Raw genomic sequence first — 19638 nt, 5'->3', positions numbered from 1 at the left:
GCCCCATAGCCCACAGCTTTTATCTTTGTTTGGTTTGCAGGCCAAAGGCCACAGCAGCAGTCAGTACTGTTTCAGAGGCAGCACCTGATTCTAAACATCACACATTTTGAACAACAGGTACAGTTCATTTTAGTGAATAATTTACTTCAATCTAAACTGGTGTCAGCAATGAATATTATAGATATGCCATAAAGCCCAACAATATGAAAATAAAATCTGCATTTCCGCAAGCAAATTTCTCAGCCAACTTGATATGCACTGTGCCCATCTGAACATCTATGACTAAAGCAAGTGTATTTATCATGTTAAAAGCCGTAAAATGTATTGTTGAACACATGACTGAAGGCAAACTGATGGAAGATGTACATTGCAGGGAGTTGAAGCTACTTCATGCACACTGGGAAGCTTGAGGCATTTGTAATTCATACATTTCAGTTAGATTTGCGCACATATTAATCATTAATCAGTTTTAGAAATCATTCATATGCATAGTTTGGAAAGTGATTAAGTCATCAAGACTCAACCTGTGCATTTGCATGCTGCTGTAGCAGCAAGCCACAGCTACTGCACAGTTGCTCATACTTGGCATCAGGTCCCACTGTGTTTTGCTTGATATGCAGAGAGGTTTTTTTAACTGGTATGCCATTGCTCAATATATTTATAGCAAAATCTTCCAAAATAAAATCTAGAGTTTATATTTGCCTAAAGTTACAAATAATCATTGATTCATAAATCGCTACATGCCATGAAAATAGAATGATGTCACATGACAAGTAAACAAGTATGGTTGTTCAAACCTGAGCTAATAGATTAAAAAAGGATGTCTTGCTGCAGCTGGTCAGCTCCTTGAGGCTGTCGTCAGGCACAGTGGTGCTTTGAGCTAATCGCTAACCTGCATGCTAACCTGTTCATAATTGTTAACGCTGATGTTTAGTGGGTAATGTTTACCACGATCGTCATCTTAGTGTATCGTATTAGCATGCGAACATTTGCTAATTAGCCCTAAACACAAAGTAAAGCTGAGGCTGATGCAAGTGTTTATTTTGCAGGTCATAAACCTAATTGGACAGATGAAATATCTGCTGAATGGTGACTCTAGATTTTAAGCCATTACCAAAAAGTAATTTCTAGGCTGTCACAGCAGTTAATGTTGGCCTTTGATTAACTTTAATTGTGAAAAACAATGAATTCTAAGCAGCATGTGCTTATTAAGTGCATGCAAACTGTACTGTGTCATGGATGTAGAGACATTTCACACAAACATATATGGCACCCATAGTGGCACAACAATGGGACCAAATTTAATGGCAATCCATCTAATAGTTGTGGAGATTTTTCAATCTGTATGAAAGTGGTACACCAAACTTTAGATGTACTGCCTTCTCTAGAGCCCCAACATACAAATCAGTCTTCTACTATAATGGTGGACAATGAAAAGCAACAAAATCATTAAGACAAACAAGTTTATTATTTGTATCTCTCATTGTAAAACAGCACAATGTCTTTCCAATTGTTTACAATCTTCATAAAACACTAATCATTTTTAAAGTGCAGAAAGATCCTACTAATATCCATGGAACAACAAAGGGACTTGTTCCATAACTCTGTGTATTATAAGTCACTTTTCTCCTTCCTGAGGAATGTCCTGGACCTGAAAATCCCCAAAACATGAACAACAACCAGTTAATGGACATTAACACAGGTACATCTGTGCAGAACCTAGAAATGTAACTTGTTTCCATAGTATTTGGTCATCAGGGAAGTTCCCTCTCACCTGCTCAGACCAGAGGGTAGCTGGATGCAGTAGCAATGCCACACTGGTTGTGTTTGTTCCTGGACATCATGATGTATCCCTTGTCTCCCCATCCGAGACCCCAGCTACAGAAACACACACATTACCCAATATTCAGTTGCTCTATGTAGAGAATCATGAGCACACATATTAGCAGCAGGCAGAGACAACATGATCTGTATTCATATAGAGGTGACATAATGGTAGCAATTCATAGTAATAGGGTAGTTTAGGAAGTTTACAACATCCTCAGTGAGTTTCAATTTATTTTTGCAGCTATGAATAAGATGTCTTACTGCTGCTGTCTGTTTGTGACAACAGCAACTTTCTGTCTCCACTGTAATCCTGACTGAGTTTTAACAGGAATGCAGTCCAACCTTAAAGAGTAGCAGGTTTGGTTGTTTACCTGTTCTTTACTAGCCAGTAGTCGTGTTTGTCAGTCCCGTAACCCACAGCCAGAACACCATGGTCCAACTCTGAGCTGCTGCAGTCTGGCTCATCATACACTCCTAGAAACACAAAACCACAGATTAGACAGGCATGTGGATATGTAAAAAAAAAAAAAAGATGAAGATTATATCCTTTTCCTTCTTGCATTTGATGAGAATATTTTCCGGCAGAAGCAAGGCAGTGTTTAAAACTGTTCACCTGATTCGTACAGCTGGAAGGACATATGAGAAGCATCAATTGCCACGGACACGGGTCCGATGGTGGCCACAGCCTCCTTCAGTGCATCCTCGTCGCCTTGTGTCACATCAACGTAGCCTGTGCATGTTGCACCAATGTTGGCAGAATTATAACGGCACTGACCATCCTAATGGAGAGAAGAAGAAACATAACCAACAATGTAAACACTATTGTTCAAGTTCAAACTTGTATTTTGGGTTGTTTACATGCTTTAATGTAAAGAAAAAAACTGTCAACTTTTTGAATATACCTGTGCCTGGAAAGCAATATGGGTAATGTATTGCATTTATAATTTATTTTGCTAAATATTTACACGGCTATACACAACCATAAATAATAATAAGCCTGCATGAAGTAGGAAGCCAAATCTGAATGGATTGTTAAATCACATGTATTATGATCTAGGCAGCCCACAAAAAAACTAACTGGGTTGTATTATATCAAAGTTAGTGGATTGGTAGACACTCCAGATGCCCAAATGCGCACAAGCAATGAAAAAGGTTTTCAAGAGTTTTCACGATGCGTCCCTTTTACTGTTTTGAGAGATGGCCACTATTAATTTTGTCCACAAGATGGCACTATTATACATCTCTTATATAGAGGGCTGTACTTATAAAACTGTCTGAATGGGTTGATTTCCATCTTCAACTCTGCATTTTACTATTATAATGACAAATGGATGCTGCAAATGTAAAGATGTTTCAACCAAACTGCTCTCTGTTTACCTCAGCCTCATAAGGGTATGAGTCCTCTGTGTCTATCCCTCCGTTGGCTTTAATGTACTTGAAGGCGTTGTCCATCAGGCCTCCATCGCAACCCATGTTGCCATAGTCGCCGGAGCAGTCCACCAGCTGCTGCTCGCTCAGAGACACCAGCTTCGCTGTCTTCCTGAAGGTCTGCCCCTCCAGTGAGCCAGTCTGAATGAGTGAAGTGGGATTGAAACCAGAAGTCAGTTGTGTGAAGTTTCCCACATTACCAAAAGAGAGGACACTGACTTGTAGTAGTACATACTGTACTGAAGGCCCAGCAGGAGCCACACTGCTTCTGATCCTTGACATCAGTGACGTATCCCTTGTCCCTCCAGTCAACAGAATTGGGCAGATCAGCTCCTTCAGGCAGCCGAAGGTAAGCAGAGCCCTGGCGAGGGAGAGATGCATTGAAGAGGCCCAGGCAGCCCTGGGAAATCAGGCGTTTGTACTCTTCGTTTTCCTGGAGAAGAGGGACAAAAGTCAGTATGTCACTTAATTAGGTCTTCATCCAAAATGTAATTCACTGCATCCTCACAAGCTGACTGCAACCACGTGACATTGATGACAGTTGGTCACAAAGGGAGAAAGTACAACGCTAACTGATGGCAGAAACCACATTTGAGTTTTTCTGTGCATACCATGTCAGCAAAGTAAGTCATGCCGAGGCGGTAGGACTTGATGCCCTGATCTGCCATGATGTTGTGCACCAGCACCAGTCTACGGTTGCTGACCCAGATTTCCTTGCGTAGAACCTCTTCTACCGGAGAGTTGTAGGACCGTCCTGCCAATCAGAGAAATAAATAATCTGTGATGAATTATTAATCAAAGAAATCCTTTTCCAGTTTGGAGATCTCCCTTTATTAGCTGTCAAACAGATGTAGGCTGTACACTTCTAGACATGTAAACAGATTACAATTACCTAACTTGAAACCTATAGGTGTGTTATGTGTAAGTGAAGTCAGTACTTTCACAGAAACCTGCACATGATGTACTCTATTTGACAACTGACCACAATAAAAGAAAACAGTCTGATACAATTGTCTTACCAAACTTAAGTTTCCAGGCATGGAACTCCAGGTCCTCCAGAGAAACGCTGGCACAGCTGGCCACGGCCAGAGCAGCAGCAACGAGCAACAGCTTCATCCTGACTGACACACAAGCAGAAAACAGTCAAAAGATCCCTTGTGATTTACAGAAAACCACACAGGCTGTATCAGATCTATTTCCCAGTGTCTTTGAATCTCTGTTTCATCTCTCCCTCAAACTCTCTCGGTTTGTTCTTTGCATCACTGCACTTGCATTACAGGAAATGCCTGCTTGTGTGTGTCTCTGCTGCAGCTGCTTACCTGCTTCTAGGTTTGTATGATGAGGGTTGGAAGTATGTCCGCCTGTGGAAGATGCAGGACTCCGTTAGAGAGACCTTCTTTTATAGCTGACTTTGTGTTATGACATGCAGTACGTCCTGTCAGGTGGCACTCAGCCGCTCATAAAGTGAAAAGGAATCAATCATTGAAAAAAGGGGATGGGTCAGTTATGCATTTATAGAAGTGCTCGTAATGCCATTCTTTTGGGAAATGTACATCGAGGTCATGACATATGTAAACTTTTCTGTGAGGCATGATCAGTTACTCAGCAGTTTGTGGTCTGGGAATTACACATAAGAAAGAAACACAGTGCGTGAGCCTTCATGTGAAAAACCCCTGTTAGGATCTTTTTTCCCACCACTGCTTTCTGATTCCAGTCACATAGTGATGGGAAATAAAAAACAGAAACATGCATGTGCTAATGTGAGCCTTCACCCACCGATTTGACTGGAAAGCTTACCAACTGAAATATGGCACGCTGGAGAGTGTGTTAGTAGCTAATGGAGGTGTTCTTATTTCTTGGATATGTAGGTGGTACTTGAGCTAACACCCACTATGTTTGTTTGAATGATTTACATTGATGATCCGTTTTTATTTGTTTTTATTTTTTTAATTAGAGAACATTTTAAAATGTACACATTTCCTGAAATGTACTGAGCTTGGACAACTTTTTGCCTCAAACTGAAATGTTTTCAGAGGTTTGGGCGATCCTAATACTGTCAAAACACACGCATATGAATTGAACCTAGTTGTTTTAGATTTCCTTTCCGTTTCCACATCCTGTTTTCAGCTTAGGTTTGATTCGCTCTGCAGATTTTACCTTGTTGTCATTGTCAGGAACATGAGTAGGCGTATCATTTTCCAGTCAAACACAAAGAGAGACCGGATAAAGAAGAAGAAAAGCAGACACCAGAGCTAGAAATGTACTTTATTAATTTGTTTCACTCTGTCATTACATGATGGTGGGAATTCTAGGTCTGATAAACGCTTTATTCATATTGTATAAGCAATGCATTTATATTAATTGTTCCATGGTAGTTCACTACTGTCAGATTGTCTGTCACAAGGCTTTCAGCTCATGACAACAATTAAGACCATAAAGCTGCCGAAAAACTCAGAGCTAAGCTAAAAGTTTACAGATGTCATTGAACTCTATCAGCTTGTCTCGTGTTTCTACCTGTTAGTCTGCAGTTTCTCAAACATACAAGTTGTGCAGTTGGTAGTGTTCATATAATCCATATAAAAGCAAGACAAATAATTACCAACAATGGCACAAAACAAAAAGAGCAGAAACAGAGATGCTGCTTTTAATATATTCTCACACTTTTCCATGCTATATAGTTTTCCAAGACTTGCTCAGAAAAAGCCAAAACACAGACAGACTTAGAACAATTGACCAGTAGTGGACGAAGTACTAAGATAATTCACTTAATATCACAATGGCAAAATACTCCATTGTAAGTAAAAGTCCTGCATCAAAGCATTTCTTAAGCAAAAATACAGAAGTATCATTAGCAAGTGGTACTTAAAATATAAAAAGTAAAAGTACTTGTCGCACACAAATATGGCCTTTGGAAGTAATATATTTGTATATATGATTTATTGATTTGATAATACTGATGCAACCATGTGCAAGTAGCACAGAACACAAATAATGAAGACAAATGTCGGGAAATGCTGGCCTACAGTAAGAAAAGACCAGTTAGTGGGTTTTATTGTAAGGACAAGAAATCAAGTGCAACTTTATGCAGTAAATAAAAAAACACAAATTGTTTTTCTGTGATTTTCACCACCACTTTTACATTGTTTACCATGTGATTTTGGTTTGGTTTTATTTGTCTCCTTCAGCTTGCACATGACAGAGTTGACGACTCTGCAAACTACACATTAACTATCTGAAATGCAGGGCAGAGATACAGTTATGCAATCTGTCTACGGTTTAGGCCAGCAAATCAGGTCAGTTAACAGGTTGACAGTCAGGCTTTAGATATCACAATACATTTCACAGTGTTCAGTGGAAGATGGAATATCAATAACAGATTTATGATTTCCACATAAAATAATTTAAAAGGCAAATATACAATTTGGATTTCATTCATTTCAGTAAATGTAATAATTTAATATTTTTTAAACTGAATGTGAAACTGCATCCTGTATCATGTGACTGTCATCGCTGAGCGGTCATATGACTCACTCACTGTCTCTGAGTTAAAATGGGTCATCTTAGGGTTTGCCTTTCTGTAAAAGGGGACTCAGTGATGGACACCAGCTGATTAAATCAGCTGTTCAGAAAATGCTGTTTAATGTTGGGGACTTTATCGAAGTCAACTCGGGTACAGTACGGAGAAAGCGTTCAAAACTACTTTTGTTCTAAATAAAATTAATGGTTCAGTTGTTTTGTTTATAAAATGTCCCAAAACAGTAGAACATATTTTGCATTTATTTATTTAACAGTCAGTATGTGTTGTATTCCTCTCAACACAACCAAACCAAAACAAAAAGCTTGTTTTTGCCTCACTAACAAGGCAAGATCTTGAACATTTTCTTGTAAGAATTATAATCATGAGCGCAGCTGATTTACTCAGCTGGTGTCCATCACTGAGTTACATTTTACATAAGACAAACCTTAAGATGACCCATTTTCAATTAGAGACAGTCATCGATGACAGTCACATGATACAGGATGTGGGTTCACAGTTAAAAAACACATGTTTCCTTGAGCCCAAGAGGACATCTTCAAATCTCTATTTCCACATTACTAACTTTGCTCCTTTTTCAGAGTCTTTGTGCTTTCTCTCCTCACAGGTTTCCATGGATCGTGGTTACATCTTGACCCTGGTCCTGCATCCTGCTGTGGTCCTGCCCGGCACCTCCTGCTATTATCATTAGTATTGCTAGTTGCATTGCAATAAGTATTGCCAATACCATTATTGCTTTTATTATCATTATTATTTGACTATATCCACTGTAAACTTGTCAATACAATGAAAATGCAGCAGTCACATGAAGGAATTACAAAGTGTTTGAGAGCATTACACTATGCAACAGAAATGGGTCAAACACATTAAACGTCAAACACAGGCCTTTGTAGTAATGTTCGTTATTTTAGGTCGTTGTAACTTTTTCATCATGCCTACTACTCATTATATGAATAATTTCTGTCATATGCATTGAATGTGTTGATATGTTGTTAATTCTGTACACATGACGTCTATTGTACTTCTGTCCATCTGGGAACGGGGGAGTTTTTCTGATCCGATGTGTATGTGTTCAGATTGTAAAGCTCTCTGAGGCTAATTTGTGATTTTGGGCTATACAAAATAAATTGTATACAACAAACAACAGCTTGACTGCAATTAACTTAAAATAAAGTTTATTTTTAAAAGCACATTAGTTTAAACAGACAAGAAAGGAAAAATAACACATTTTGTTTGTAGATACCATTTCTCTGCGCATTCCCACCATCCAAAGACATTTTCTACGTTTAATGTGGGTTCTATAGCAATGCATTTCTATCTGTTTTGTAGTTGCTACACCCTTCTTTCTCAACTTCAGTGCTTCTGTAGTTCTGCTCTCAGCCTCTGTGAAGCAGTATACCTCACACAGATTCAAGTGTGAGGTAGTCACAAGTAAGGTCACAAGTACGGTTTTGACTCATTCTTTTTCTTGAATGCTTTTGCAGTGTTATAACCACACCAGGAGAGGGCAGCATTTCCTTAGGCTTTGTGTACACATGTTCCTGTTGAGTAAGTAAACACAGCTCCCGCACATTTAATAGTGGGTCAATAATACAATTAATCTACAGTAGTTTTGCTGCTAATTATTGTGGACATTCTGAATCAATTGATCCATATCACTGCAACAGTCAGCATCCATAATGATGAAATATGCAGTGATTGTCTTCTATAAACTGTTAGATAAACAGTTTTTTATTGCTATGTAGAGTTGATCAACATCTAAGTAATATAATGTGACAATAACTCTGGGTGCATACTAATGGAGTAGATCCTTGAGGATCCGATGTGAAAAGAAAACCCTGAGGTGCAGTGACACTATTCGTGTGAAAAGGCAGTAAGATGTCTTGGCATGGGAAGCTGAGAGGAACGCTATCCCCATAAACTCTTCTAATTTCATTACTCTACATGTATCCTCAGCTTAGAGCCAATAACATAGCTGGCTGCTCTCTAGTTGGGGGTCACACATAACAGCCGTTAAATTGTGACAGTGGCCCAGACTGGCATACCTTAGCACATAATCTGATAATCGGATCAATAACACAGCAACATTTGGTGCATAGCTGGAATGGCAGGCTTCATCTCTGGTTACACATTGCTGGCATTCACCACTCGTTCCCACCTTATAGGTGACAAACTGTGAATGCAAGCAGGAATTCAAATGGAAGGCCTTTTAAATAAGGCAAGTCGCATAGCACAACCTTGATCACATCTGGCTCTGCTACTGTCTCTAGGATTCACACAGCTACTAAAATATCAACACACTCTATATATTAGTGTTTAAAAATCAAAAACTGATTTAAAAGCCTCCATCAAGCCCTCATTGACTACCAAGTGTCTTCTACCCAATACTACTGAGATACATTTCTTGAAGATTGAATGTTAGTATTTATACTTTGGATGTATTTATATGTCCAGCTACACTTACAACTTCCTTTAAATTAATCAAATATTATTTGTCATAATGCCATGCAAGGTAAACATTTATGAGATGTGTCATTTTACCATAACAATATTTATTGACATCACAATCTTCTTGGACAAAAGAACAACCCAGTATTTAGAAAGTCCAAATTCAAAACATCTAAGAATGCCACAGAGAAATAAAGAACTAAAATGGAACATCTTCATCATCAAATCAAAAGACCACACAATGTGAATCTGTTCAGAGCAAACAAAGACTTGTTGAACTGAACACATTTTTCATGTTTTAAAAAAAATGACCTTTATTCTCCACAAAAGATTGCTTCGTAGATTGATGAGAAAGTACACCAAAAAAACATGGCATGGTCATCTCCATCGCCTCCCCCTTTAGAAAACACGATAAACTGAATCACAATAATTTCAGATCACTGGCCGAACCAAACATTAGAGAAATGCACATAAACACCAATAAATAGAAACACTTTATTTCAGAGAGCAAAATTAAATAATAACAAAGCATAAACCACTATAATTGCTGCTTCTGTTTATCGCCGCATGCTGCATTTGTGAAATGCAGATAAGTGGATGATGACAACCACTGTACCAACAAAGAGCATGAGACAGAGATAACCAGGGACATTGGAGGGAATCCCTGCTCGCCCACATTCATCCCCCTGTCCCTCCATTCATCCCTCTATCTCTCCGTCCTCTGCTAAGGTCTGTTGTGATCCTGTCTCTCTCAGTCCAAACAGGTCACTGTGGCTCACACCTTGCCAAGGTCTGTGCTGCACCGGCAACGTTGGGGGAGAGAGTGGGAGAGAGATGGGAAAGAGAGAGAGCAACCCACACAGATTATAGACAGTGACACTGTCTCTCTCTCTCCCTCTGTCTCTCTCTCTCCCTCTCCCTGCTTTATCTCCATGGTGCACACACGTCGACCTGGAGCAAGGCTGTATACTGGCAGGGGAGGCCAGGAGCAGAGAGAAGGGGGTGGGTAGATGGGGATGGAGTGTGTGGGGGGGATAAAGGGACACGCTGCTTCAATAGCGGAGCAGGTCCAGGGACTAATTGGATCTGGTAATGGCTGGTCAATGTGACTGAAGGGCTCGTTAGAACCAGTACAGCTCCTTGCCTTTCTTGTGCTGCTGGAGGCCTGGGGAAAAAAAGACAAGGAAACAATGAGGAGGACAACGGTGGAGAACAGAACGCAGGTTGTCATGGAGCCTACTTTTGCTAAACATCCAGTTTTAGAGGGAGGAAAGAGGGCTTCTGTGATGATTATAATGGTGTGTGTGTGTGTGTGCGAGAGAGAGAGAGAGAAAGAGAGAGAGAGAGAGAGAGAGAGAGCGCCTATGGCAGGGCCTAGTGTATTCAATATCACAAATGCATATTGATCTGTGCATGTGTTTCCTACAGAGGGTATCACAACAGTTGAAAGTTGATATGTGTGTGTGCGCCTGTGTGTGTGTGTGTGTGTGTGAATAGTTTTTAGAATGTGTGTTTTCTCCTGTGTTCATTAAGTGAAATTAATGTTTAATGCCTGAGGTAAAATATATTTTTTGCAATTAATGGCACAAAAAAAGGCAAATCGATACATTACAAAATTTCAAGCGCGCTCTCAATTGCTCAAGTTGATACATACAAAAATTACTTTGTTTCTCGCAGCCATCAACAATCAGAACATACCATTTCCATTTGTCTATACTGATGTCTGAGTGTGTTTCTTTGCACTTTCTGATTTTCCTATCTGGTCTGATTAGAGATATTTTATAAACTGTAAATAAAGGAACACTTTGTCTGGACAGTATTTGTAAAAGACACAGTTGAGTAGTTACCTGCATCCATGTTGAGTGCCAGCGTCTGGCTGACGTCTCCTGGTGGAAGCAAGCCGGGCCAGGAGGCAGTGGGCTCCAGCTTTGTCACATCATAGTGACTTGGCAAGGTTAGGGGATGAGGTGGCCTCACCGTGGGCATAAGCAGGGGCCCGTAATGGGGCTCCAAAGCTGACGGTGAATACAGTTCGTGGAGAGGCCGCGGGTGGCCGTAGGCTGAAGCCTGAGGATATCCCCAGCTCTCTGCTGGGTGAGGGTGGGAGTGAGGGTGGGAGTGAGGGTGAGCGTGTGGGTGTGGGTGTGGCAGGCCCGGGTGCAATGCTGATGCGTATGGGTCCATGGAATAGGAAGGCACACCTGTCTCACAGTGGGAGCGGCTCTGCGGCGAGGAGTAGTTACTGTCCCAGAAGGATGGGGGGAAGCTTCGTCGACTGCTAGGTGAAGGGGTATCTAAAGAGGGAGGAAATTTAGGCCGAGTTAAGATTCATATCTTGATTAATAGAGACAAATGGAAAAGGCTGGAGCTGGTCCATAGGAGCGACATGGATGTCACTCACATGACTGCTACTTCCTCTGGCCAGATATCTTCCCCATTGAATCATACTGTCACACAGCCCAAGCCCCAACAAGACACATAAATAAACACAACCACGTTCTAGAAAACAGAGGGGGAGTGAGAGAGAGACAGAGGGAAACGTAGAAAGAGAGACTTCCCTATATCCTCGGATTCTATATAAGGTATACGCTCAGACCTGGAGGGAGGCCAAGGCTCACAGAGCCTTAAATCACTTGTTGTGGTGACATCTCTCACTCTCATGTCAGCCGAGTACTTCTGAAACACACTCACACGCACACGCACACACACACACACACACACACACACACACACACACACACACACACACACTGTGCTAGCACCCGCTGCCCCTCTCTTCTGTGTCCTGCACCCCCACCTGTTGTTTTCTCTGCTCCCCCTCTCCTCGCCCTTGACAGAATGTCAGCGAGCCAATATATGTTTTTAGCAGTACACTATATATATATATATATATATATATATATATATATATATATATATATATATATATATATATATATATATACACATACATACATACATAGAGAGAGAGAGAGAGATATTCCTCTGAAAAAAGACACCATGCGGCACCCTGAGAGGTAGTGTTTCCCTCTGCCCCTATCACACAGACCACAGCATATATAAATCTGACCAGCAGGCAGGCAACTGACTGAGCAACCATTGTGGGGCAAGAGCTGGAGCGATCGTCAGAATGGCAGCCACAGAGACGTTTGAAGGGGATACGCCGACGAGGCTGTGCGCTTACGGCCATGTATAAACATAGCATCTGTTGTGAGGCAGGAAGCGTGTGTTAGCGTCGAAACCAAGACGTCCAAATGAACTAGGAAAGAGACTAACAGTGATAGCGGAGAGAGTAGAATCTTATAGGCCCTATATGGATATTCTAAAAAAATCTGCAGGCTGCAAATATTTGAAAAGTACTATGTTTGTACTTTCCATTTTGGTGCAATCCACATAAAAACTAAAAAACTAAAAATGGTGAACATAATGTTGCTATAAAAAAAATACTTGTGGAATTTGTGAATGTTTTTTGCTTTTAAGAAAATGTACGAAAGCTTTATAACTCACATGAATCCCATCAGTGTCTTTTGGGGAAGGTTAACAAAGCCCACCACACAACAAGACCATGTAAACTTAGAGCCTGGTATCCAAAAGATGTCTCATATAATTTTTGGATTTCTAAATTTCCCCAACCTAAACAATCTAACACAGTGTGCATGCTTTAGCTTGCTCTTCTTTCATCTGTACCCTAACTAGAGCAAAATAAGCCCCTTTGAACCCTCAACTGCTCCTGACCTTCATGACCTCTGAACCTTACTACCCGACCTCCCCAGGGACGGCATTTCCAACAAGCAGCTTTTCAGCCCTGTCACCTGATCACATCACCTGTTTGGCGCTCTGCTGTGCTCTGCAGAACTGTCCACTCACCCTGTGTGGCCTCAAAAACAAGCACAAGACACCACACAGACAACTGTGGCACCAGTGCTCACATAAATAAATGGACATTTTGAGACAGCAGGGATGTGGTGGTGGGCAAAAGCAACCTAAACTCAGTTTACCCAATAGTTTTTAGATTAGCATGAGTCCTCATGAAATACATGTGTTGTTATCATTGCAGTAAGTCAGATTAACTGGTGCAAAAACATTGAGATTGAGTCCTAATTCATTTCATGAAAAGATACTTTGTGAAATACAATGGTGGTTGTTTTTTTCATATTCAGACACTTGGCAAAGGATTTACTGGAGTTTGTGTTTTCCTTGGAGAGTAGCCAACCAACCCTGTTGTTTTGTTGAATCTCGCCATTACAACTAAATGATACCATGCTGTTTTGTAAGTATGAAAAGTATTTATATGTCCATTATCAGTACATTTCAGTAGGTTTTGCATTACCCACATAAGTAGACAGTTGTGTGTGTCTTCATTTGACTTATACAACAAGTCTTCACAAGGTAGTATACCTGTGCCCTGTTGGTCTGATGCCCGCCGTTTGCCCTCCCCGTCCATGTAGGAGCTGAGGGCTCTGGAGAAGTGCTCGTCCACCACGCTGCTGATGTCTCCATGGTAGTAGCTGAAGAGAACACAGCGAGAAGTCAAGTATTCTGCCTCAGGGGCCTCCTGCTTCTCCTTGGGGCCCTCCTCTGGCCTTAAAGCTGCAGGCGTGTAGGAGGAAGAGGACGAGTTGGATGAAGATGATGATCCTCCAGTGCCTGGGCCCCCAGACATCCCCTCGGGACCCCTGGGAGTGTCCATAAAATCCCGGCAGAGAGAAGTGCTGCTCAGACCTGTGGGAGCCTGTTAGGGGGAGGGGGGGGGGGGGGGGGGGGGTTAGAGGAGGGGGAGGAGGGGGTTAAGACAGGTGTTACACAGGACAGTTCTGGAGCTGTCTGTGACACATTTTGACATAATGTTTTTCTTTGTGTGTGGCAGCGCTGTGCATGTACGCGCACGAGCGTGCTTGTGTCAAGACATGAGTTGTATGGGTGCCGAACAAACAGCACTGCTAATCTTGGAGTTCGTAAATGACTAATTTAATCAAACGGATACTTAGATCACAAACATATAAACCCCTCTAAGCGATCCATCAGGTTACTTGCTTTTACGCACGAGCTGCATGTAGTCCTCACCTCAAACACCCCCTAAGCAATAACACCCTCTCCCCGCTAACAGTGAAAACAAAATGTTTTTTGACTCGAACATACAAAGATGTGCTTATTTCCTACCTGTAAGCTATTGATTAAAGCAGGAACAGTCGTGGCGTACGGTGCGTAATGTCCATAGGCTGGGTACATAACATCCAAACAGCTCATGGTAAATGAGCGGCGTCTTCACTGCTCTGTGGAAACCGACCTTGCTGACAGAGAGAGTGACAACATTCCGGTTGTTGTTGGGGGGTTTTTTTCCGCAAAGAAATGAGCTCGGTGATCGCTGATCAGTGTGAAAACGCCGTTACCGGACTCGACATAATCACCCCAGAAGAAGCACACCGCTCTGCTCCCTGTGTGCGCCACAACAGCTGCGGCAGCAAAATGTGGTGAGGTTTATGGAGCAACTATGAGGGTGTCCTGTCCTGTACATCTCTGTGTCAACCCCTCCCACCTTTACCAGCCCTCCACCCCCAACTTCACCACCACCAACACTCCCAATACCAGCAGATCATTGGTTGCACTTGAGTAAAGTGAATGTTTCCCTTTGATACCAAGAATAAATTGGCGAAATATTGTAATCATTGAAAGCATGATTGGTGTCAAAAGTGTAGGTGTAAATCATATCAAAGTCAGGGACAGTGACGTTTATATTCAAACATGCACTAGTGTTTTCTATAAAAGTTGGAAACAACATGTGACTAATAATGGCTCCACAACTTCTTAATCCTGGCTAAAATAAAGGTTAAATACAATGTCATCCAGTTACACAAATAGAGTTGGATGAAGTCATTGAGCTGTATAACCAGCCACACGACAAAGAGCACATGATACATGTGATTAAATGACGTTTTACTTCTTTCCATGTACTGGATACTTAAAAATATTGCACTCAATCCAAGTTGAAAGTGTATCCGTGGTCTTAAAACAGCCATCGGTTGCCAAGTAAACCTTCAAGTCATCGGAAGTATTTAGTGTGTTCCCAGAATGACACATAAGTGTCAACTATAGGTTGCATACACTGGCCATACTAACATAGAGGAGAAAGGGACTCTGCACAAATCTATGACAAATTATCACCTATCAGCAGTGCAAACAAAACGATATTTTCACACACACACACAAGCACACCCAATGACAATAGCAACCAGACCCAGGAGCACATACGTTATCATGCATCCATGTACACATTTAAAACAACATATTTGGTTTCTACATTATATTTCTATTTTGAAATCATTAACAACAGGTTGTATACATTCTCCAGGAAACGTAGTCCTTTGCCCCCACTGTTTTAAGGGTTTACAGGTGCCTGATGTTTGGGCATGCCAGTCTTTTTGACGAGCACTCCAGAATGCCTGGTAGAATAGTGTGGAAAATGTGCAGAATTCCATGGACGAGTGTCAGATGAGGTGGAATGTCTCTGATGTATGCGAGTGGACGAGCTCCTCTGGAAGTTACATCGTCCCTCTGCAGCGTTCTCTAGATGGAGAACATGACCAACATCTCGCTATGCATACATCACACATAGCATGAATAACTAGTGGCAGGTTATTGGTATGCTAATGAATTGAACATGCTCTTAAATAGCTGTGGATAAAGCAGACATGCAACACTCAAGTTCTCACTTTGAACAAGTCTTGCATCACTGTTTTGATTAAATGTTTTTTCAGCTTAGGACTGCAATAAAATACTGTAAATTGGACCGTATTTTACTGCAATTATCATCAGAGTATCAGCAGAGGGTGTCTGTTTTTAAATCAAATTAATGAATAGATTGGAATTTGTAAATCTACTTTTTAAACCGATCAGTCTTAACATTATTGGGGCAATAATCCTCCTTCAGTCCATTACCCTCGCAGCATGATGTGAAATATGACTCACTCGATCCATATACAGGGTATCACAGGACAGCATTGGAGTCCAGGAGAAAGAGAGTGATGCAATGCTAGAAAGTTCAGTGTTGCACCAGCGTGATCAACAGCTGCAGCTGACAGACGGAAAGGGACGCCACTATTATTATTAATGGCTATGACTAAATGTCTCTCTGTGTCTCTGCCTCTCTTTCTGTCTCTGCCTCTCCCTCCAACTTGTCTTCCCTAGTGATACACACACCTTTCGCTATTTAATCGTCCTGTGTTCCCCCTGGAAGAGCCACCCACTACTCAATTATGTGTGTGTGTGTGTGTGTGTGTGTGTGTGTGTGTGTGTGTGTGTGTGTGTGTGTGTGTGTGTGTGTGTGTGTGTGTGTGTGTAGGGTGCTACTGTCGGTCCGTGTGCACATACAACAGTTGTCATCGAGTGACCAAACTGAAAAGAGAGCTAGAGAGACAACCAGCTTGCAGAAAGATGGCAGATATCCCAAAGTCCAGTCAGTCGGTGCATGCTAAAATCTTCGCATGTAGAGAACAGTATGTGCAAGCATCTACAGTTGCTGTGTGTGTGTGTGTGTGTGTGTCTGTGAGTGTGCGTGTCTGCGAGTGCGCATGAAGGTGTCAGTGTGTCTACATTTACGTGTATATGCTGAAAATAAACACAGGTTGCATCACTCCTTGTGACCCTGCAGCACATCCAGCCCCGCCTCTCTTTAAAAGAAAAGTCTCTCATTGGCTGAGATGTTGCAGGGCCTGTTGAGGTAGTAATGGCAACTGGTTTTATTTAGACGACTATTCACATTACAACACCGCCATTAATAGGTTACAAATACCATGAGTACATTAAAGAGTGCACGTGTGCACTTTTATTAACTCTTTACATTACCAATAGGGTACAGAGTAGCATTTAGGGGGATCTATCGGCAGAAATGGAATTAGTATATTTTCTTTCTATAACCACATGAAAATAACAATTGTTGTGTTTTTATTACCTTAGAATAATCTGTTGTTATCTACAGATGAAGTGGGTCCTCTACCTCCGCCATGTTTCTACAGTAGCCCAGAACAGACAAACCAAACACAGACTCTAAATCGGGCCATTTGTGTTTTTGTATCAAGCAGTATAGTTCTCCGATGCACTTGGCACACAGTGACATTTCAGTTGGCTGCAATTTGCAAACACACCGTTCGATGCCGCCAGGTCCTACACAATGGACCTTTAAAGTGAAATTGTCAAAGTGAAAAAAAAATTGGACAATCATTAGTGTAAAAGGCAATTCAGGACAATGCAATCAGAAAGATTATGGCAGATGTCTGTAAAAGTGGGGCCTGCTGAGAACCTGAAACCACATAAGCTACCTCCTGAAACAACAAGGCCTTTATTAAGGTCCCAGTCTGGCTTGGTCCCAAGGGGGTCGGACCTCAGGATTCCACTGTTGTTTTATATGCCTCAGTGTGTATGTGTCTCTGTGAGTATGTGTGTATATGTCCAAGACAGAGATGTACAGCTGCCCCGTTGTCCACTTCCACACAAACTCACTTCAGCTGTTCAAAATCATCAAGTGTCATCGGAAACACAGACACTTTGGCACACACTCACACAAAGGGCCACATATGGACAGGTCTGGCTCATTCATCCATCTACACAAATGTTGGTGATAAATCTTATGTGATAGAATGAGCAATGGGGCAGCTATTTTCTTCCTAAAACAACTCCTTCATTGTGACCTTACCGACCATAAGGATACCAGAGCTCGGAGTCTTGAAATTAGAGAAATATAATTAAAGAATTTTAAGGCATGTTTATTTTAGCCAATTTATTAGAAACTATGTACACTTTTGCATTACTGACAACTCAGCATACCTAGGCCTGAGTTTTAACATCGTTTAATGTGTTTTAAATCTTCTGCAGTCGTCATTATCAGTTCATGGCAGCATCGTTTGAAAACCACATGACACCTGATTAGGATCACTGAAAATAATACCACCAATGTATCTCTATTTTTATGTGAAGATGATATCATGTGGGATTTTGGATACTAGAAATAGTGTGATTGATAGATATGTTCATGGTCTTACATGTTACATGACAGTTTAGTGGTTGCAGACATTTTTTCTTTCCCAAATGTTTTAAGAGTAGTATTCTGATGTTTTATTATGTCACCCATCCCTGATTGTTTAACCATGTTGATTGATTTGCCTTTAACTCTGATATTTTCTCAAGCAAGTTCATTTTCATGTTGGCCTGAAATGAATAATAATAATAATAATAATAATAATAATAATGCATTTCATTTATATAGCACTTTTCATAGTACTCAAAGACACTTTACAAAACATTTTTTAAATCATCATAAAAGCTATACAATAAAAGCAATAAGAACGTAGAGCACACAGTCACACATTAAAGCAATTATGAAGAGGTGGGTTTTGATTTGAGAATAGTTCTCTACAGGATAGAGGATATGTATAATGAATCGGCTTAAACAGGCAAACAACATTGTTTTAGTTGTGCCTCTACTGTGTCCTTATGGTTATGGTTCTTTCAGGGTAGCTGTGGAAGATGTAAGTTGTCTGACAGAATGTGTAATAAACAGAGTTGCAGCACATTGACAGAACCTCAAATGTCATTAATGTAAGGAAGCAGTTTGGACACTTAAATGCATATACACACAAATACGCAGAGAGAGAGGGAGAGAGAGAGAGAGAGAGAGAGAGAGAGAGAGAGAGAGAGAGAGAGAGAGAGAGAGCTTGTACGCAGGTGAATGTTGACTGTCTATTAAGGGCTAACCCTCTGAAACGGACAGAATGTGAATTAACAGCATCCTCGGAGAGGCTGACAAGTGCTACATTCCTAACATGTTATTACCGAGAGTGCCCTGCTGCCATGCTGCCACTGGGTCACTGAAGTTATGCACACACAATCACATATTCACACACAGATATAAAGCCAAAGGTACACATACGAACACATGAAAGATGCACACAGAATCGCCAATCTGTGCGTGTGGGATTGTCACCTTCCTGCCTGACATTCCCGTGAGCCAGAGGGGGCTGGAGTTAGAAGGGCACTCTGGGTGGCTGTGGGTGGAAGGAAAGAGATGCTGAGGGTGGACGAGAGGGCAGAATCACAAATTTGGCATGTCACATGGTCAAACAGAGAAGATTTACGACTGATCGGGTTCCACATCGGCAGCATGGTGTTGTGGCTCCAGAATGCCAGGTATGGGAGTGAGATCAGACTCCGGCTTTAGACTGTACACCCTTTCTGGCAACTGCAGCCAGTGTGACTGGCTGAAGGCAGCAGTGTTATTGGGGTTTGGCTTGGGGAACCTGGTCTCTTGTTCTCTGCTCTTTTACGTCTTCCTGGTTGTATTGATCAGACGTAGCAAAATAGGTGGGAGCACCTACAGATAAAGACATGCAGAAAACTGAGATCTGGCA

At 41.4% G+C, this 19638-nt stretch overlaps 2 protein-coding genes across 2 annotated transcripts; both read right to left on the bottom strand.

The window, feature by feature from the left end:
* Positions 1–1512: 1512 nt before the first annotated feature.
* On the bottom strand, positions 1513–4371 carry ctsl.1 (cathepsin L.1; the record flags this gene model as incomplete). Its single annotated transcript, XM_079214624.1, has 8 exons — positions 1513–1651; positions 1775–1878; positions 2199–2301; positions 2441–2606; positions 3205–3396; positions 3491–3688; positions 3867–4009; positions 4275–4371. The coding sequence occupies 7 exons, from the start codon at positions 4369–4371 to the stop codon at positions 1779–1781; spliced, it is 999 nt and encodes a 332-aa protein (XP_079070750.1). The 3' UTR covers positions 1513–1651; positions 1775–1778.
* A 4957-nt stretch (positions 4372–9328) lies between these two features.
* vgll2b (vestigial-like family member 2b) lies at positions 9329–14652 on the bottom strand. The gene is made up of 4 exons (XM_079223294.1): positions 14399–14652; positions 13637–13970; positions 11086–11532; positions 9329–10403 (listed from the first exon to the last, which is right to left on the bottom strand). Exons 1-4 carry the CDS (start codon positions 14483–14485, stop codon positions 10360–10362), a joined length of 912 nt encoding a protein of 303 aa, XP_079079420.1. The 5' UTR covers positions 14486–14652; the 3' UTR covers positions 9329–10359.
* Positions 14653–19638: the final 4986 nt, after the last annotated feature.

This window comes from Taurulus bubalis, assembly GCF_910589615.1.
Source record: "Taurulus bubalis genome assembly, chromosome: 1".
Lineage (NCBI taxonomy): Eukaryota > Metazoa > Chordata > Actinopteri > Perciformes > Cottidae > Taurulus > Taurulus bubalis.
The sequence above is the reverse complement of the archived record's forward strand: the minus strand, read 5'-3'. Positions and strand labels throughout refer to the sequence as shown.

Bases quoted from the DNA above. Each gene is read 5' to 3' on its own strand.
- vgll2b (XM_079223294.1), bottom strand. From the start codon at position 14,485: ATGAGCTGTTTGGATGTTATGTACCCAGCCTATGGACATTACGCACCG. The intron at 11,533-13,636 runs GTATACTACCTT...CTCCCTCTTTAG, and splicing joins ATCAGACCAACAGGGCACAG to ATACCCCTTCACCTAGCAGT. The intron at 10,404-11,085 runs GTAACTACTCAA...TTTTTTCCCCAG, and splicing joins GGCACTCAACATGGATGCAG to GCCTCCAGCAGCACAAGAAA.